At 39.0% G+C, this 21,062-nt stretch overlaps 2 protein-coding genes across 2 annotated transcripts; one reads left to right on the top strand and one right to left on the bottom strand.

Annotated features, from left to right (window-relative positions):
* Positions 1-511: 511 nt before the first annotated feature.
* LOC118496167 (carcinoembryonic antigen-related cell adhesion molecule 6-like) lies at positions 512-4,878 on the bottom strand. Its single transcript, XM_036006746.1, has 6 exons — positions 4,791-4,878; positions 4,312-4,632; positions 2,949-3,224; positions 1,417-1,665; positions 1,237-1,323; positions 512-1,142 (listed from the first exon to the last, which is right to left on the bottom strand). The coding sequence occupies exons 1-5, from the start codon at positions 4,855-4,857 to the stop codon at positions 1,250-1,252; spliced, it is 987 nt and encodes a 328-aa protein (XP_035862639.1). The 5' UTR covers positions 4,858-4,878; the 3' UTR covers positions 512-1,142; positions 1,237-1,249.
* A 9,488-nt stretch (positions 4,879-14,366) lies between these two features.
* LOC118496104 (CAP-Gly domain-containing linker protein 1-like) lies at positions 14,367-20,531 on the top strand. Its single transcript, XM_036006361.1, has 4 exons — positions 14,367-14,423; positions 14,679-15,344; positions 19,140-19,850; positions 19,956-20,531. Exons 1-4 carry the CDS (start codon positions 14,367-14,369, stop codon positions 20,412-20,414), a joined length of 1,893 nt encoding a protein of 630 aa, XP_035862254.1. The 3' UTR covers positions 20,415-20,531.
* Positions 20,532-21,062: the final 531 nt, after the last annotated feature.

Below are 21,062 nucleotides of genomic sequence, written 5' to 3' on the forward strand. Positions count from 1 at the left end.
ATTTTGTTTTTATATAAAGTACTCTGCTCATTTGAATTTAAAGTGCCCTTTAATTCAGTGTACTTAAAACAGATTTTACCACTACATGTACTGGTGTGAGTCAAAGGCACAGCTCGCCTTGTTCGACCGTTTTAGTAAAGATGCTTGACAAAAACAGCATGAGGAGCATAAAGCAGAACACTGCATTCATTTTATGCCTCTCACCAGTGACCTTGTGTCAGGCCTCCTGATAGAAGCTGCATCTCAGAAAAAGGATGTATAATTATCTCCACCAATCAGAGTCCCTGGCTAAATTAGCCCCAGGTGTTCAACAGGGTAATCAGGTCAGGGATGCAAAGCTTTGCCTGTTTCAGTTGGTCGAACTCAGCTTGTTGCCTGTATGTAAATTGCTGGTCTTATGGGGCACGACAGGAATAACAACTGCAACAGGCACAGCTCTGCATCCTTAGTTACATTCCTCCAAGACAAAGCATGCACAATATTTTCTTATAGGAGACAGTGGTGCAACAGAAATTATATTTGCCACAAACTTAAGCTTTGCTGCATCTTGTAAATGTACACAATCACATTTTCAGCAAGATTATCATACGTTGCTTAGCAAATTATGTACTTATATATAAATAATTTAGAATAATACAAGATGCAAATATGCCTTTTATACATTTTCATATACCAGAAAAAAAAATGACATGGAACAATTATGTCTGCATATTATAACCCCACCTTTTAAATACACAAACTCTGATGCACTTAAATCCAAGTGTTGTTCATGATGTGTTTTGTTTAAGAAAAGGTGTTTAGCTTCTTCCAAAATAATCCCAGAAGACTTCTCTTTTTTTATTTTGGTTTTAAAACTGGTGAATATTTTTGCAGTATAAGTAACAGCAGAATAGGGAATTTATGGGGCTATTATTTGTGGTACCAAATGTGGACACACAGACGTTTGCACTCTTACATCTCTAAAAGTCTATTTAATTAACAAGAAAGATAATTGTTTATTTTCAATGTGAGAGTTTCCACTTTGTCTCAGTAATAAGTTCTGGCATCTGTTAAGTCAAAATAACATTTCATGTACAGCACATTTTTATTGATTTTAGGAGTCCTCAGTTATGAGCAGTTAAATGCACCAGGGAAGAAAGAATCTGAGAAAAAATAATGCAATGAAAGTTAATATGACAAGTAGATTAAAGGGAAGTTTGATTTGAAAAAGATGACAGATACGAATATTAATCTCACCTGCCACTTCCTCTTACATTAACTCTCTCAGAGTCAGCGCACTGATCAGCATCAGTAAAAACGACCAGCAGGGAGCAGCGCAGGATGCTTCATGAAGTATAAAAAGACAACAGTTATTACCCTTTGAAATGACACCTGGCTCTAAAATGTACTCAGCACTGACAGAAAGTGAAGTCTCACCTCTCAGATTCAGAACTGTGGAGTTTTCCAGCATGGTCACCATATTTCTGGCAGTGCAGGTGTAATTCCCAATGTGTTCTGCCTCCAACCTCTCTATGATGTACATGGAGTTATTAACATGTGTCTCATTGCCGTTGAATATCCAGCTGAATTTTGCTGTTGGGACAGAGTCAGCTGTGCACTGCAGTGTCACTCTCTGGCCAGGGGCTGCTGATGAAGGTCCACGAATTGATATGTTATGTGGACCAACTACACAGAGAAAAGAAATATAGGAAGTATTCAGATCCTTTACTTATATAAAAGTACTAATATTACACTGTGAAAATACCCCATTACAAGTAAAAGTCCTACATTTGCAGGAAAATGTCCCCTGTGTCTGTTAAACTAATGTGTTATATCATTAGACTATGAATGTTAATAGCAGGATTTTACTATTGGTTGATGTGGGGCAAATATTTTAACTATTTTGTATAGGACTGCAACAAATTATTATTTTCATCATGGATTAATCTGCTGATTCTTTTCTCGATTGATTGTTTGGTTTCTAAAATTCAGAAAATCATTAAAAAAAATAATCGTCAAAATGACCCAGAGTTTAGTCTACATCCACAACATTCCACTTCCGGGATTGCTCCAGTGGCGCCGGAAAATCTGCCGCATGTCACTCTTTTCGACCGGATGTCCGTTACCTTCCTCTTTTTTTTGTGTCGGCATTTTAAAGTTTTGTCGATTTATGAGGACTATGGTTAACTGCTCCTCAGATCTCTGCAGGTTAGATCCAGACAGCTAGCTAGACTATCTGTCCAATCTGAATTTTCTGTTTGACGACTAAAACAACTTTTGAATGTGCATGTTCCACCAAAACAAGTTCCTTCCCGAGGCTATTTTGCAGCGGCACCGTGGCTCCGTCTGGCTCTTATTGTGATTGTGATTGGTTTAAAGAAATGCCAATAAACCAGAGCACGTTTTCCTCCCATCCCGGAATGCTGTGTGGACTAGCCAGACCCTCCTCCGCAGCGCTGTGGAGGAAGGTCTGGCAATGCGTGACTACCCAGAGTCTAAAGCGACCGATCATCCGAATGCTAGTTTTATCCAACCAACTAACTGTCAATCGATTCATTGTTTCAGATGAATTTTAATGTTTTTTGTGCAATAATCTTAATTTGTAATGTAACTACTAAAGTTGTCAAATAATTGTAGTGAAGTAAATAGTACAATATTTCCCTCTGAATTGTAGTGGAGTAATGGAAGTAGAAAGTGGTATTGGAAGAAAATACTAATGTAAAGCACAAGTAAATTTGTATTGTATGCTTTATGCTTATTAGCCCTTAATTCTTTGCCGTTATTAAAATTATTTCTCTACAGGTCTGAACTTTAGAGTCCTAATATAGTGTATGCAGTGGTGAAATGTAACTAAGTACATTTTAGTAAGTACAGAAATGTACTAAATACTTTGTCATTTTGAAATCACTCTTCAGGGTCTTTTTTTGCTTAACAACAGTTACTGGAAGTGTTCAGTGAGCATTACTCACAGTTAACAGTGAGATTATAGGCTGCGGTCATGGTGCTGACTGGGTTGCTGACTTGACACTGGTAGGTGCCGTGGCTGGAGCTGTGAACAGGTTGCACGAACACCGTCCTGTTGTCTGTTGAGAAACTGACTCTGCCACTCTGTTGGAGCAGCTGGCCATCCTTCATCCAAACTCTGGTGCTGATGAACCCGGAGGCCTCGCAGCTGAGGTTGGTGGAGCTTTTGTCTTCTATTAAGATGGCTGCGGGGGTTTGGATGGTGGCTCCGGTTATCAGCGCTGGCAGAACATAAAGACCGTCAATACAATGAAAAACATTTCATTTTATTTATTTTTCTATGTACACAAAAGGCTTATTTCTCTCAAATATTGTTCACAAATCTGTCTAAATCTGTGTTAGTGAGCACTTCTCCTTTGCTGAGATAATCCATCCACCTCACAAGTGTGGCATATCAAGATGCTGATTAGACAGCATGATTATTGCACAGGTGTGCCTTAGGCTGGCCACAATAAAAGGCCACTCTAAAATGTGCAGTTTTACTGTATTGGGGGGGTCTGGGGGGGTCCCGAAAAACAGTCACTATCTGGTGTTAGGGTTAGGGTTAATCCGTGAAGAGAACACCTCCAAAGTGCCAGACACCACTGAATGTGAGCATTTGCCCACTCAAGTCGGTTACGATGACGAACTGCAGTCAGGGAGAGAGATGACCCCTAACCCTAACACCAGATACTGACTGGGGGCAAAAACAAAAGTGTTGCATTTATCATTTTGTTCAGTGTATTACATAAAACTATTTTATTCACTACAGATCTTTGTTTATCTTTTATCATTTGTTCTTTACTAATCTGAATTTTTAATCATTTATATTTCTTATTTTTCATTAGTCTTATTAACCGCTACATTGCATTTCACTACAAATTTTGTCTGTGAATGTGACCAAGAAAACCTATCAATCCTTGAATTCTAGCAGGAACTTTGGTGTATGTATAGGACAATAGACATACAGATTTATTGGACTAAATTTAATGAATCCAGTAAAATCAAACAACACCACATCCTGTTTGCCAACAATTTAACACAACCACCTTACAGTCTAAAATTAGATAAAAAATAAAAAGGTGGACTTCATTGTAGGATTACAGTATTGGATTGAATTAGACATTGCATCATAATAGTGTAAACCACGTGGGTAACATCAGATTTTTGGAGTATCAAGAGATATGGATTAAAATTAAGATGTCTGTACTAAAATAATAATATATCAATGTTCTTTGAAGACAGCACTTACTTTAGAAGAATTATTTTCAAATGATTGACAGGTGATTTCTTGTCATATTTTAAACAGCACTGCAACATTAAACCCACCATACACATTCAGTGTGGTCTTGCCCTGTTTCTGCTGTCCTCCGTCCAGTGTGATGGTGACTGTGTACTCCCCGCTGTCCTCCAGCACCAGGTTCCTGAGCTCCAGGCCCCCCGTGGCTTGGTCTAAAGAGATCCTGTTGACATATCCAGGCTCAGTGATGTTGGTGCTGGTGAAGGTGATGATGTTCACCTCTTTGAAGCTCCAGCTGACCAGGAGGAATGGACTCCCAGGAGGACTGAGGGTGGTGGTGAACTTCGTTGTGCCCGCTACAGCTCCACTCATGGGCCCCGGGGGTAAGATTCCCTCACCCACACACACACCTAGTACACAGAATAGATCATTAAGAGCAACACTGTTGTGCTTTTGGCCTTGTGTCGTTCAACCAAACAATAAATCTTGGTTATTAATATAAAAAAATAAATAATTCATGATGTAACTGACTAACTTTTTCCCATCAAATCATCTGAATTTTAACTACCTGTAAAAACCAGTGCCAAACAAGCAGCCGTCCTGAGCATCTTGTTCTCCATGCTGAATAATGACATATGTAACGTTGTCTGACAGTTGTCTCCGAAATCAAAATCATGGAGAGTCACAGGTGCTCCTGCTCTTTTATCCTCCCACACACCCACAGCATAGGACCAACCCCCTACTCGGTAATGAAAAGCACAAACCCTGTTTACGATGCTACTGTGTAAATACACCAAAATGCCTTTGGGCATATGTTTAGTTAAGCGTTACCAAGACCCAGGTTGATGGACTGATTTGTTGTTTTGTAGAAATGTCCTTTAAACTGACAAATAGTGGCCAGCAGTGTTTAAAGAAACCCTAATTATTGGTCCAGATTTTGCTTTAAATCTGTAATAGGAAAAATTTAATCAAAAGAAGAGTCAAAAGCCACCCAACAGCTCGACAGATCTCATCTCTTTAAGCTAAACCTTGACATAATCTTGGTAATCGCATGTAGCTTTATAAAGTTATGCCCCTAATATTGTAATATAAACACAAAGTACCGTATGATATTTTAACAATAAGCTAGAAACCCACAAAACTTCTATTTTGAAATATTTTGCTGAAGATCTTATCCTGCCGGAGGTCTCATCAGCCTGCCTCTCCTTGCAGAATTGTACCTGATTCTTGTTTTGAGCATAAAGTATGAAGCTAGTTGCATCAGCATGTATAATTTTATAAATGATCTAAACTCTGCATTTAGACTCATGCATTGATATTTTCTACTTGGCTGAACCACAACTGAAAAAACACAATATTTGGACTCTTTGTGCACATATTGTTTTGCTTTGGATGACAATTCAACCATTAAAAAAGGTTACTCAATTTAATGATAGACTGATCATGATGAATATAAATGTATTATGCTACATTACTACTGCATGTGTAGCAGAAGTCTGAGTCTCAATGGTGAAGCCGTGTTGTGCGTTAGTTTTATGAGCTATTCAGTGAGTGCTTTTGGGTTTCTTACAGTGTGGTGTTTGAGGAGCATCAGTGAGGCGTATAGCATTCCTCGGGGAGGAGGATCAAAGATGTCCAGGCGACACTTAGCCTCCTCCAGACAGATTAACAAACATGTCTCTGGTTTCAGTGTCTGCAGATAGACTGACTTTTTTAAATTGAAAAAAAGGTTGGGATATTTTATATTATACTGTCAATATATTATATTATACATAATACTGTTTTTTATAAACCTCTATCCAGAATTAATCTGATTAGTGACATGCCCGTCCAAGTACTGTGACCCAACCATCAAATGTGTCACATGTGTCTATAATTCCTGTGTACAGAACGGGAGGTTAAACATCAGTCAGGGATGTGTCACCGACAGATACGATGTGGCCTCTCAATAACAATGTGCTTTGGTAAGTGACACTCGCAGTGTAAATATGATGTTACTCAACCTCTGTTGTGACACTGTATACTGGGAGTGATGGAGTGAATGTGGCTTGTTAGGTGCTGAGTCATTGATAAGAGAACATGTCCTCCTACTAGAGAAGTGGCTCTCAATATTTTGGCTTGTGAACTGAAAATGAAGCAATCTTCTATTTGCGACCCCAAGATGTTAGGAGTTTAACCAAAGCTTTACATTTTTCCTGTTTTGGTTGTTTGATTTGAATAGTTGTTTAAAGGACTGAAATATGTAAAATAGTATTAGGTAGTTTAAGTAAAGATAATAGAAAAGTCAAAAAAATCTCGTGACACCTAAGAAATAAAAGTAATTTCTCATACAGACACATGATTTACAGATGCTTTATTATAACACCATGTCTTTTAGAGTAAAAAGAATCAGATTTCCCACTCACTTGTTTTTTTAGAAAGCTGAATTTCACAACTATAGTTTCATACAGAAACCAGTTTTATGTGAAAAAAAATGCATTCTTGGAGTCATGTTACACCTTTAAGTTTTTATGAGCTCTTTATGGATTCTTTGGGTATTTTCCAAGTCTGTAAAGTTTACTGTAATGTAAGCAGAAGACAGACAGACACTGTTTGCATCCAAAACCAAACCCCTTTTTTCAATGTAATAACTACATCAATAGTGTCACACTGTTCTGTTTTAAAAGGCAATGTAGTGCTGAAAGAAATGCACTCTTTACAATTTTATTATAAGATGGATTGTCTGATAGAAATTGATTTATTCAATTGTGCTACATGGTTTCTGAGTAAAAATAGTGTCACATGTTATTGTAAAGAATAAGCAAAATCCTTATTTATCACAAAATTATTGGTTTAGAAAGCTATCTAATACATCTACACATTTGCTACATCACAGCTACACTTCATGCTGAAATTTTACCTCCTACTAAAGATTAAGTTTCCATCCATACAAACAAAGAAAAAGGGAAAAATGTGTCTGTTTTTTGTTTTACAATAAACATAGGGCTGTTGATTTATTTGATTATTGTTTAAATACCTTGTTTTAATCTTCTTAGTTCTGTGATTAAAATTGTTTAGTCTATTAAATTTAAAAGAAAAGTGTGAAAAGATGCCCACTAGCACTTCTCAAAATCCAAGGTGATGTCCTCAGATGTTTGTTTTCTGACTAAATCCCAAAGAGATCCAGTTTACTACAAACTATTTAAGACAAAGAAAAGCAGTAAATCATTTAATTTGAATCATCAACCATTTATTAATTTTTTGCTTGAAAACAAATAATCAATTATCAAAATATTTCTTTGTCAACAAACTGATTAATTGACCACACACACACACACACACACACACACACACACACACACACACACACACACACACACACACATGGTCTCATCCTAAATGACACACACACACACACACACACACACACACACACACACACACACACACACACACACACACACACACACACACACACACACACACACACACACTCTCTCTCTCTTTCACATGTACTGACTCACCAAATGTCCCAGAAACAGTGCAGACTGACAGTTTCCTTTAAACATATGCAGTGATAAATGCATATATGCACATTATAAACACTAAAAGAAAGTTTGGATTTTAATCCACTTTGGTGTCGAAAAAAGCTTATAACTTTGTGATTCTATAACAAGGAAATGAACATGTTTAGGAGACAATGAAATGAAATGTATTATGTGCTTGATTTTGATAAAAGGTTATAAGCTTTTTTATTTAAAAAGATTCAACTTTTTAGATCTTTCAACCAGGCTGACCTGTGACGTCTACAGAGTGTTGCTCCTGCGAAGTCTTATCTCTTAGCTGTTAAATGAGTTAATATTTTACAGCAGAAAAAAGCCCTTTTGCATCTCAGATAATCCTCAATATTTTTTACGTAATTATGTCGCTTGACTGCATGAACCAAATACACTAAAGTTACACATCGTTAAAGGGGTGATAGAATGCAAAACCGATTTTACCTTGTCATAGTTGAATAACGACAGTTTGGTGTGTAAATAGGACATACATAGAACCTCAAAATCCCATTGACACCTCTTTCCTCTGCAAATCTCACAATTTGAAACTACCTCTGAAAACGGGAAAATCTCAACGAACCACCGAGTTGACGTCAACTCGGCAGCTCCTCCTTATTTGGCTCTAGTCTCTACCTTTGTCACGCCCCAACATTTACATAGGCTACACCTCCCTCTTCTGAATAGATCATGCAGATCTCAGAAATTGTATACATTGTTCATCTGCTATTTTATCACTATATTCACTTCTGAGACTTTTTTATGCGAGAAATCAACTATTTAGAGGTCAAATATGGGCCTTTTTACGAAAATGTATGGCTAATTGCAAATTTTGTCCAACTGTGTGTCGGTCACCGTTTCTGGGTTACTGGACTACCAAACGCCGCTGCCCTGACAGAGCTCCAGGGCCTGCAGCTCGCTGTTCTCCTTCCCTTCTTCCTGCTAAATGGCCGGTGTGTGTGAGTGAGAGCGCGGTCAGCGAGCTTGTTATGCCCGCAATCTCTTACCACAAGTTAATCTTATAATGGATATGTGTGTTGAGTTATTTAAACAAACGATCGGGGAAATAAACGCCTCTTGTCCGCGAGTGTGCTGGATGGAGTGCTATCAATGAGAGCTAGCTAGCCTCCTCCTAACGAGAACTCTGAAATTCACAAAAATGCCTTAAATTGAAATCGGACAAAAGTGTTCGCTAAGCTTTGTAAGACCTTAGGGTAGCTGTGATATACATGTCGTGACGAAATTCAAAGTGTAAATATACACTCACCTAAAGGATTATTGGGAACACCATACTAATACCGTGTTTGACCCCTTTCCTATCAATATGGGCCAACATTTCTAAAGAATGCTTCCAGCACCTTGTTGAATCAATGACACAAAGAATTAAGGCAGTTCTGAAGGTGAAAGGGATCCCCCACACCACACCATTACACCACCACCAGCCTGCACAGTGGTAACAAAGCATGACGGATCCATGTTCTCATTCTGTTTACACCAAATTCTGACTCTACCATCTGAATATCTCAACAGAAATTGAGACTCATCAGACCAGGCAACATTTTTCCAGTGTTCAACTGTCCAATTTTGGTGAGGTCGTGCAAATTGTAGCCTCATTTTCCTATTTTTAGTGGAGATGAGTGGTACCCGGTGGGGTCTTCTGCTGGTGTAGCCCATCCGCCTCAAGGTTGGCGTGTTGTGGCTTCACAAATGCTTGGCTGCATACCTCGGTTGTAACGTGGTTATTTGAGTCAAAGTTGTTCTTCTATCAGCTTGAATCACTCGGCCCATTCTCCTCTGACCTCTAGCATCAACAAGGCATATTCGCCAACAGGACTGCAGTATACTGGATGTTTTTTATTTTTCAGACCATTCTTTGTAATCCCTAGAAATGGTTGTGTGTGAAAATCCCAGTAACTGAGCAGATTGTGAAATACTCAGACCAGCCTGTCTGGCACCAACAACCATGCCACGCTCAGAATTGCTTAGATCACCTTTCTTTCCCATTCTGACTTTCAGTTTGGAGTTCAGGAGATTGTCTAGACCTGGACCACATCCCTAAATGCATTGAAGCAGTTGCCATGTGATTGGTTGATTAGATAATTTCATTAATGTGAAATTTAACAGGTGTTCCTAATAATCCTTTAGGTGAGTGTACTATAGTTATGCCGAAAGTGTAGCTAGCTAGGCGTGATCTTTACCCATAGGATTGAAGTGACACTAGCAGCTAACAAAACCCCTCACATTCACAAAAATGCATTAAATTGAAATTGGACACAAGTGTTAGCTTTGTAAGACCTTAGGGTAGCTGTAATATAAGTGGCGTGATGAAATTCAAACTGTAAATATACTATAGTTATGCTGGCTGCAGGCAGCCGGCCAGCTCCACGGAGCCCCGAGCCCCGGTAGTCCAGTAACCCAGAAACGGTGACTTTGCCCTGGGTATGGAGCCCAGTCCGACACGTCTTACCAAATTTGCAATTAGCCATAAATTTTTGTAAAACGGCCCATATTTGAGTCTTACAAAGCTTAGCTAACACTTCTGCTCCGATTTCAATTTAAGGCATTTTTGTGAATTTCAGAGTTCTCGTTAGGAGGAGGCAAGCTAGCTCTCAGATAGAGCTCCATCAAGCACACTCGCGGACAAGAGGTGTTTATTTCCCTGATCGTTTGTTTAAATAACTCAACACACATATCCATTATAAGATTAACTGGAACCTGTGGTAAGAGATTGCAGGCATAACAAGCTCGCTGACCGCGCTCTCACTCACACACACCGGCCATTTAGCAGGAAGAAGGGAAGGAGGACAGCGAGCTGCAGGCCCTGGAGCTCTGTCAGGGCAGCGGCGTTTGGTAGTCCAGTAACCCAGAAACAGTGACCGACACACAGTCGGACAAAATTTGCAATTAGCCATACATTTTCGTAAAACGGCCCATATTTGACCTCTAAATAGTTGATTTCTCGCATAAAAAAGTCTTAGAAGTGAAGTTAAGAGAGAAGACACACCAGCCCGATAATCGGCCGTCGGACCGTCTGGCGAGGTCGGTGACTCGAGTCTGTTCGGTGTGTCCCGTGCCGTCGGCCGTCCGAGGAGCTATCGGCCTTCATTTGGGCCGACCCGACATGTTCAGTCGGAGACAGGGCAGTCGGTACTCGCCCGGAAATGGGGAGTGGATGAGCCGCTCAAAATCTGATGAAAATCTTTTAAACTGACCTTTGTTGATCTGAAATGAAGACAGATTCAGAAACTGTATGGCCTATTTCTTGCTTAAAATGTTTTCAGAAACACGTTTCGGTGAACTATTTTAGTACAATATGAGATCGTATTCTGAACAAGCCGCCATGACAGTCTGGCTGTGAATTTCCGGAGAAAAAAGAACCATGTGGCGCGTTCGTCCAATCAGCTGCCGGTTCTCATTTTCTGGGAAATAATCAGACTGTTAATGGAAACAATACAGAGCAGCGCCGCCTGCTGGTATGGAGATGTATTACGTTTCGCGCACACGCAGAGCATACGCTCAAGTCGGCATCGCCTCAGTGTGTTCTGAGGCATTTTTTGGACCTCGGGGACCCGACTGATCAGTCCGACTGCCTTTTCTGCCGACGGTTGGCCCGTCTGGTTGGTGTGTCAGGGCCCTAAGAGACCTGCTGTCTCGTCTCCAATGTATGTGTATGTGGTTCGCTCACCAATCAGTGCGCAGCTCATCTAAATATTCATGAGCATACCATATTTGGAAGAAAAGCTCTTGTTCCAAATAGAGCCATATTCACAGGGTAGTTAAGGGCCCACAGAATAGCACTTGGGCAATTTTCAGCCCAACCAATGTTACATACCCTATTCAGAGACCTTAAGGAACATTGTGAAATACCCTATATAATCATTTTATCACTCCTTTAATCGTCACTTCTCTGTATAGAAGTGTTTCTCTGTATAGACTGGAGTGTCTGGAGTCTGGAGTGATATATTTAGAAAGCAAAATGTTTTAAACACTGCTTAAAACTCTTTAATGTTGCTAGAGGTTGTCATTGTATTCAATAATCATTGAATAATGTAGGAATGTGTAGAGTGCAACACTGTGTGTTTGTCCATGTCTTTCTGCAGTCAAATGAGAGATGGAATTAGATAGTGAGATTATTATCTCTCTGTATATTTTATCTTTTGGTATAAAGGTGACAAACAGATAGAAAGATGAATGGTGCCGAAATGCAGAAACAAATGTTGCAATAAATAAATTAGTAGATATTTCCCTGCTCTGTGATGTGCCTCCTGCTCCTTTGTGAGCAAGGTCACCATGAATTGGGGTTAATCGAGGGTTACTGTAGAGATTACACACAGTATTAGCCTGGTTTGTGTATGACTGCAGCCTCATTGTGTGCAGTATAGGTGTTGAAAGTTTGCAGGATAGGAGGTCATTTTTGTATTCTTACTTAAATTATCCAATGCCCGTTTATTTTTTTTTATTTATTTTTTATTTTTAAACAAACTCACTGAGATCATCAAGTCTGATAAACGTGAACTTTCTCTGTCCTTGTCCTGGTCTGCCTGTACAGTATATTTTAGATAAATGATTTACGTGTGAAAGAATAATAGTCTAATAAAGATGATAAGATATCATCTGACAACAGGTCAGAGTAGCTACCAAAGACGCCTCTATGACTTCTTTGTGTTGGACCAGACCAGCTCGACACACGTGTGTACACATCTGTTTGAGGGTCAAATACATAACTTCATGCTGTCATTAATAAAAAACGACAAAGTAATTTTTTTTAATTTAAATGTAAATTATGAACTAAGAAACATTGTTCTAGAGTACAGTTATAATAACTAACAAGGCTGATGGTGTGATGATTTTCCGTCTGAATCTACACGAAGCCATGGGAGTTCTTAAAACATTTATCAGTATTTAGTATAAATTCATAAACCTTCAATAAACATTTCACACATTGTACAATAGCTACTGAGGCACTGTATGCATACACATTAAATTAACAAGATATCTCCTTTTTAATTTTGCAGAAACTGTAATACTACAGTTGTTAAAAAGTCATTCCTGTTTTGATAGAAGAGACTCACATTTGAGAAGAAAGAAAAGAAAGAAGTTTAATTACACTATATATTTTTATGGTTAATGCAATACTTGATTGGTTGCTCTTCAAGGCCACAATAACTAAGTAGACCAGTCAGTTATTTATCGTTCCCTGGAGCCTTTCCCAGCTTACACTTGGCAGAAGGGGGGGGGCAAGTCACCAATTCACTAATTGATAAACACATACAAACACACATAATATGATAACGATTCATATCTGTTGTCAAATTAATCCCCAACTGACTTAAATTTGAAAGATTAGCTCAATGTATTGTATTGGTGGATAATATTGGTTAAAAAATCATTATGAGGCCAAAAATGGGCAAAGTGATGCTACATTTTTAAACTGAGCATTGTCTAAAAAGGCAAGATACATTTTTTGTGAATTACCTGTGTACTGTATGCCATTATCTGAGTAGTAAGCAGTAGGCACACATTAATTTACATAGCACTTTATAAAACCCATTCTAAAAAGTTCACGTCACGTCATATTTTAATATTTAAACAAAACCACAAGCAAAATTGTTAAATAACAACATTGGGGTACAATTAGGATAAGGAATCATCAATGTATGCAGCTGAGAGCTAGGTCATTACTTGTTTATAGTGTTGATAGACCGATAAAAGCCAGAATGAATAAATACTACCAAATACTTTAGCAAAGGACCAATGGTCATTAAATAAAAAATATATTTAAGATGATAAACCACAACTGTTTCATATCAAAACAGTATCTGTTCTCACCTGTAATTGCTATATGAGCTTAAAAGATAAGATTAGGGAGTGCATTCAAGGAAATAAAAAAGTTTATGATCTCCTTAGGAAACTTGGCATCATTGATATATTACAAACTCGGCTGTATGAGTCACTGTCATGTTTAGTCAATAGATATGCGTAGCAGAGCTGCTTAGTGTGGAATGTTTGATGACCTCATTACTGTAAGCAGTATTAAGTATTTTAAACTTCATCATCTGTTAAAAACATCATAGAAAGTCTTTCACGTTGAGTTAGGAACTCTTTATCTTCTAACTCACATACATGTGCGACGAGGCGCAGGGAATTAGAGGACCCAAAAGCAGAGATACGGCAGGCAGGCAGAAGAAGGTTTGAGCTTGAGGGTTTATTAACACAAAAACAGGGAGCAAAACGAAGGAGATCCAAAAAGTAAAAAACTTACAAGAACAGAAGATCACAGGGAAAACTCTAAATAAAGGCACATGGGTGAAACACACTGACAGGAACAAACTGTCAATATATAGAAAACAGGAAACATACAGAAAAACACAAACAGGCAACAGAAATATAAACAACCCCAACAGAACTATCCATAACCACAACAACATGGGCATATTGAAGTGCAGAAACAACCAATGCTGGTGTATCTCTGGTTAGGACAGTGTCATTGAATCATTAAAACATCTGTATTTAACCCTAATTGAAATGCTGACTTATTGTATGGAGATCACCTGATACAAACTGTTCAGGAAAAGCATCTACAAGACACTTCAAAAATCTACCAGCTAAAAATGGATCAGGGGTGGAACAACAGGAGGCCCAGGTGCCCTGCCAACCTACATGACCAAGTGAGGCAGCTGAGTGATTTTTTGAAGCATGAGCGTGCCAAAAACAGCTGGGAGTAAAATACAAGGCTGCAACTCAGCAAAGACCTGAACGAGACTAAAAAACAGCTGGCTCGTCAGAAGAGCCTAAAAGAAATGTTCATTAACAGAGAAAAGGACAAACGCAATGAACTAGAGAGGCTGAAGAGGCTCAGTGACCCAGAGACCATGAACACCATGAGAATTGCCACTGAGGTTTGAAATACTATCAAAACAAAGAAGAAGGTGCTTCAGAAAGACTTCGAGGACCTCAAAGTGGCTTACATTATCAGCCAAGAAAAGTTCTCAGCAGACTTCCAGGTTGAAAAAAATAAAAGTGGAGCTCTTCAGCAAGAACTTGAGCAGCTGAAAGCTTCACATCAGATCAACCCGAGCTTTAAAACTGAGCTGAAAGGTGAGAAAGAAAAGGGCGACAGCCGTCAGAAACAGCTGGAGAAAAAGATTCACTCCCAAGCTGAAAATGTTTCAGAGTACCTGGAGGCCATAAAGCAGCTGATGGTTGAAAAGGATGCTCTGGTCCATCAGATGGAGGTAGAGATTCAGACCCTGAAAAAAGACGCCTCTGAGCAAGAGAGGTTTTTCAAAAAGCAGGAGGACCTGATGTCTGTAAAGGATGCTTTGGTCCATCAGATGGAGGAGATTCAGAGCCTGAAGAAAGACGCCTCTGAGAGAGAGAAGTCGTTTGTCAAAGAGTTGGAGGACCTGAAGTCTGTGAAGAACACTCTGGTCCATCAGATGGAGGAAGAGATCCAGACCTTGAAGGAAAACGCCTCTGAGAAAGAGAGGTTGTTCAAAGAGCAGGAAGACCTGATGTCTGTGAAGGGCACTGTGGTTCATCAGATGGAGGAGAAGATTCAGACCCTGAAGGAAAACGCCTCATGTTCAGTCGGAGACAGGGCAGTCGGGACTCGCCCGGAAATGGGGAGCGGATGAGCCGCTCAAAATCTGATGAAAATCTTTTAAACTGACCTTTGTTGATCTGAAATGAAGACAGATTCAGAAACTGTATGGCCTATTTCTTGCTTAAAATGTTTTCAGAAACACGTTTCGGTGAACTATTTTAGTACAATATGAGATCGTATTCTGAACAAGCCGCCATGACAGTCTGGCTGTGAATTTCCGGAGAAAAAAGAACCATGTGGCGCGTTCGTCCAATCAGCTGCCGGTTCTCATTTTCTGGGAAATAATCAGACTGTTAATGGAAACAATACAGAGCAGCGCCGCCTGCTGGTATGGAGATGTATTACGTTTCGTGCACACGCAGAGCATACGCTCAAGTCGGCGTCGCCTCAGTGTGTTCTGAGGCATTTTTTGGACCTCGGGGACCCGACTGATCAGTCCGACTGCCTTTTCTGCCGACGGTCGGCCCGTCTGGTTGGTGTGTCAGGGCCCTAAGAGACCTGCTGTCTCGTCTCCAATGTATGTGTATGTGGTTCGCTTACCAATCAGTGCCCAGCTCATCTAAATATTCATGAGCATACCATATTTGGAAGAAAAGCTCTTGTTCCAAATAGAGCCATATTCACAGGGTAGTTAAGGGCCCACAGAATAGCACTTGGGCAATTTTCAGCCCAACCAATGTTACATACCCTATTCAGAGACCTTAAGGAACATTGTGAAATACCCTATATAATCATTTTATCACTCCTTTAATCGTCACTTCTCTGTATAGAAGTGTTGCTCTGTATAGACTGGAGTGTCTGGAGTCTGGAGTGATATATTTAGAAAGCAAAATGTTTTAAACACTGCTTAAAACTCTTTAATGTTGCTAGAGGTTGTCATTGTATTCAATAATCATTGAATAATGTAGGAATGTGTAGAGTGCAACACTGTGTGTTTGTCCATGTCTTTCTGCAGTCAAATGAGAGATGGAATTAGATAGTGAGATTATTATCTCTCTGTATATTTTATCTTTTGGTATAAAGGTGACAAACAGATAGAAAGATGAATGGTGCCGAAATGCAGAAACAAATGTTGCAATAAATAAATTAGTAGATATTTCCCTGCTCTGTGATGTGCCTCCTGCTCCTTTGTGAGCAAGGTCACCATGAATTGGGGTTAATCGAGGGTTACTGTAGAGATTACACACAGTATTAGCCTGGTTTGTGTATGACTGCAGCCTCATTGTGTGCAGTATAGGTGTTGAAAGTTTGCAGGATAGGAGGTCATTTTTGTATTCTTACTTAAATTATCCAATGCCCGTTTATTTTTTTTAATTTATTTTTTATTTTTAAACAAACTCACTGAGATCATTAAGTCTGATAAACGTGAACTTTCTCTGTCCTTGTCCTGGTCTGCCTGTACAGTATATTTTAGATAAATGATTTACGTGTGAAAGAATAATAGTCTAATAAAGATGATAAGATATCATCTGACAACAGGTCAGAGTAGCTACCAAAGACGCCTCTATGACTTCTTTGTGTTGGACCAGACCAGCTCGACACACGTGTGTACACATCTGTTTGAGGGTCAAATACATAACTTCATGCTGTCATTAATAAAAAACGACAAAGTAATTTTTTTTAATTTAAATGTAAATTATGAACTAAGAAACATTGTTCTAGAGTACAGTTATAATAACTAACAAGGCTGATGGTGTGATGATTTTCCGTCTGAATCTACACGAAGCCATGGGAGTTCTTAAAACATTTATCAGTATTTAGTATAAATTCATAAACCTTCAATAAACATTTCACACATTGTACAATAGATACTGAGGCACTGTATGCATACACATTAAATTAACAAGATATCTCCTTTTTAATTTTGCAGAAACTGTAATACTACAGTTGTTAAAAAGTCATTCCTGTTTTGATAGAAGAGACTCACATTTGAGAAGAAAGAAAAGAAAGAAGTTTAATTACACTATATATTTTTATGGTTAATGCAATACTTGATTGGTTGCTCTTCAAGGCCACAATAACTAAGTAGACCAGTCAGTTATTTATCGTTCCCTGGAGCCTTTCCCAGCTTACACTTGGCAGAAGGGGGGGGGCAAGTCACCAATTCACTAATTGATAAACACATACAAACACACATAATATGATAACGATTCATATCTGTTGTCAAATTAATCCCCAACTGACTTAAATTTGAAAGATTAGCTCAATGTATTGTATTGGTGGATAATATTGGTTAAAAAATCATTATGAGGCCAAAAATGGGCAAAGTGATGCTACATTTTTAAACTGAGCATTGTCTAAAAAGGCAAGATACATTTTTTGTGAATTACCTGTGTACTGTATGCCATTATCTGAGTAGTAAGCAGTAGGCACACATTAATTTACATAGCACTTTATAAAACCCATTCTAAAAAGTTCACGTCACGTCATATTTTAATATTTAAACAAAACCACAAGCAAAATTGTTAAATAACAACATTGGGGTACAATTAGGATAAGGAATCATCAATGTATGCAGCTGAGAGCTAGGTCATTACTTGTTTATAGTGTTGATAGACCGATAAAAGCCAGAATGAATAAATACTACCAAATACTTTAGCAAAGGACCAATGGTCATTAAATAAAAAATATATTTAAGATGATAAACCACAACTGTTTCATATCAAAACAGTATCTGTTCTCACCTGTAATTGCTATATGAGCTTAAAAGATAAGATTAGGGAGTGCATTCAAGGAAATAAAAAAGTTTATGATCTCCTTAGGAAACTTGGCATCATTGATATATTACAAACTCGGCTGTATGAGTCACTGTCATGTTTAGTCAATAGATATGCGTAGCAGAGCTGCTTAGTGTGGAATGTTTGATGACCTCATTACTGTAAGCAGTATTAAGTATTTTAAACTTCATCATCTGTTAAAAACATCATAGAAAGTCTTTCACGTTGAGTTAGGAACTCTTTATCTTCTAACTCACATACATGTGCGACGAGGCGCAGGGAATTAGAGGACCCAAAAGCAGAGATACGGCAGGCAGGCAGAAGAAGGTTTGAGCTTGAGGGTTTATTAACACAAAAACAGGGAGCAAAACGAAGGAGATCCAAAAAGTAAAAAACTTACAAGAACAGAAGATCACAGGGAAAACTCTAAATAAAGGCACATGGGTGAAACACACTGACAGGAACAAACTGTCAATATATAGAAAACAGGAAACATACAGAAAAACACAAACAGGCAACAGAAATATAAACAACCCCAACAGAACTATCCATAACCACAACAACATGGGCATATTGAAGTGCAGAAACAACCAATGCTGGTGTATCTCTGGTTAGGACAGTGTCATTGAATCATTAAAACATCTGTATTTAACCCTAATTGAAATGCTGACTTATTGTATGGAGATCACCTGATACAAACTGTTCAGGAAAAGCATCTACAAGACACTTCAAAAATCTACCAGCTAAAAATGGATCAGGGGTGGAACAACAGGAGGCCCAGGTGCCCTGCCAACCTACATGACCAAGTGAGGCAGCTGAGTGATTTTTTGAAGCATGAGCGTGCCAAAAACAGCTGGGAGTAAAATACAAGGCTGCAACTCAGCAAAGACCTGAACGAGACTAAAAAACAGCTGGCTCGTCAGAAGAGCCTAAAAGAAATGTTCATTAACAGAGAAAAGGACAAACGCAATGAACTAGAGAGGCTGAAGAGGCTCAGTGACCCAGAGACCATGAACACCATGAGAATTGCCACTGAGGTTTGAAATACTATCAAAACAAAGAAGAAGGTGCTTCAGAAAGACTTCGAGGACCTCAAAGTGGCTTACATTATCAGCCAAGAAAAGTTCTCAGCAGACTTCCAGGTTGAAAAAAATAAAAGTGGAGCTCTTCAGCAAGAACTTGAGCAGCTGAAAGCTTCACATCAGATCAACCCGAGCTTTAAAACTGAGCTGAAAGGTGAGAAAGAAAAGGGCGACAGCCGTCAGAAACAGCTGGAGAAAAAGATTCACTCCCAAGCTGAAAATGTTTCAGAGTACCTGGAGGCCATAAAGCAGCTGATGGTTGAAAAGGATGCTCTGGTCCATCAGATGGAGGTAGAGATTCAGACCCTGAAAAAAGACGCCTCTGAGCAAGAGAGGTTTTTCAAAAAGCAGGAGGACCTGATGTCTGTAAAGGATGCTTTGGTCCATCAGATGGAGGAGATTCAGAGCCTGAAGAAAGACGCCTCTGAGAGAGAGAAGTCGTTTGTCAAAGAGTTGGAGGACCTGAAGTCTGTGAAGAACACTCTGGTCCATCAGATGGAGGAAGAGATCCAGACCTTGAAGGAAAACGCCTCTGAGAAAGAGAGGTTGTTCAAAGAGCAGGAAGACCTGATGTCTGTGAAGGGCACTGTGGTTCATCAGATGGAGGAGAAGATTCAGACCCTGAAGGAAAACGCCTCTGAGAGAGAGAAGTTTTTTGTCAAAGAATTGGAGGACCTGAAGTCTGTGAAGGACACACTGGTCGATCAGATGGAGGTAGAGATTCAGAGCCTGAAAAAAGACGTCTCTGAGCAAGAGAGATTTTTCAAAAAGCAGGAAGATGTAATGTCTGTGAAGGACACTCTGGTCCGTCAGATGGAGGAGATTCAGAGCCTGAAGAAAGACGCCTCTGAGAGAGAGAAGTCGTTTGTTGAAGAGTTGGAGGACCTGAAGTCTGTGAAGGACACTGTGGTTCATCAGATGGAGGAGGTGATTCAGAGCCTGAAGAAAGACGCCTCTGAGAAAGAGAAGTCATTTGTCAAAGAGTTGGAGGACCTGAAAGAAGAACAGGCCTCAACCAAACAGGATCTGATCAATAAGCTCCAGACTGAGGGGGAGATCAGTCAGACCCTACGAACTGAACTTGCCAAGCTGGAAGAAGAAAAGGACAAGACCAAGGAGCAGAAGAAGGACTCCCCCCATCATTTACTGGATGTTAAGCTGCTGGAAGAGATCGACCACTCTGAGGAAAAGCTTGAGGAGAAAAAAAAAGAAACCTTCAGCTTGGAAAACATTCAGACACCACATTGGTTTTAAGAAAAGGAAGGAGGAGAAGCTGGAGATGAAGATATAATCCACCTGAGACTCATACAGACACTGACATTCAAACCTCTAAAAAGTCAATAATGTAACAAATAAAAATGTCTGCCTGTTTTGTTGTGTTGGGTTTATAATAGACTTGACTCTAATCTGCTATTAGAAATCAAACCTTTGCATTCTGGTCTTCTTGTATTCATTTGTTTTAATGACACATTTAGGAGCAAATAGATAATTTCCCAAGTTCTGGGTTTGGATATGGAAACAAGTTCAATCAGGTTTCTTTGTCAACAATTAGATTTTCATAGAATTAAACAGCATTTTGACTATACAGTATATACAGTGTATATACACACTTTACTGACATTTGCATTGTATCCCTAATGTTGGCTAGAGTTCTTTCTCATGCATGATCTAAATAATGTTTCATGTTACATTTTTGTTAATATAGTATATGGTCCATTAGAAATAAATGCTGTACAACAAATAAATACAATTCTAAATGTATATTCTTCCCATAAAATGGTCATATTTAAAAACATGTCATAAAATATAAACTAACAAGTTTCTCTACCTTTTTAAACAACAAACTGTTAAAAGGTGACAAAAAGGCTGTTTGTCAGTGGCATTAAACCCAGAAATTACTCA

Source organism: Sander lucioperca, chromosome 10, assembly GCF_008315115.2.
Source record: "Sander lucioperca isolate FBNREF2018 chromosome 10, SLUC_FBN_1.2, whole genome shotgun sequence".
In the NCBI taxonomy this organism is placed as follows: Eukaryota; Metazoa; Chordata; class Actinopteri; order Perciformes; family Percidae; genus Sander; species Sander lucioperca.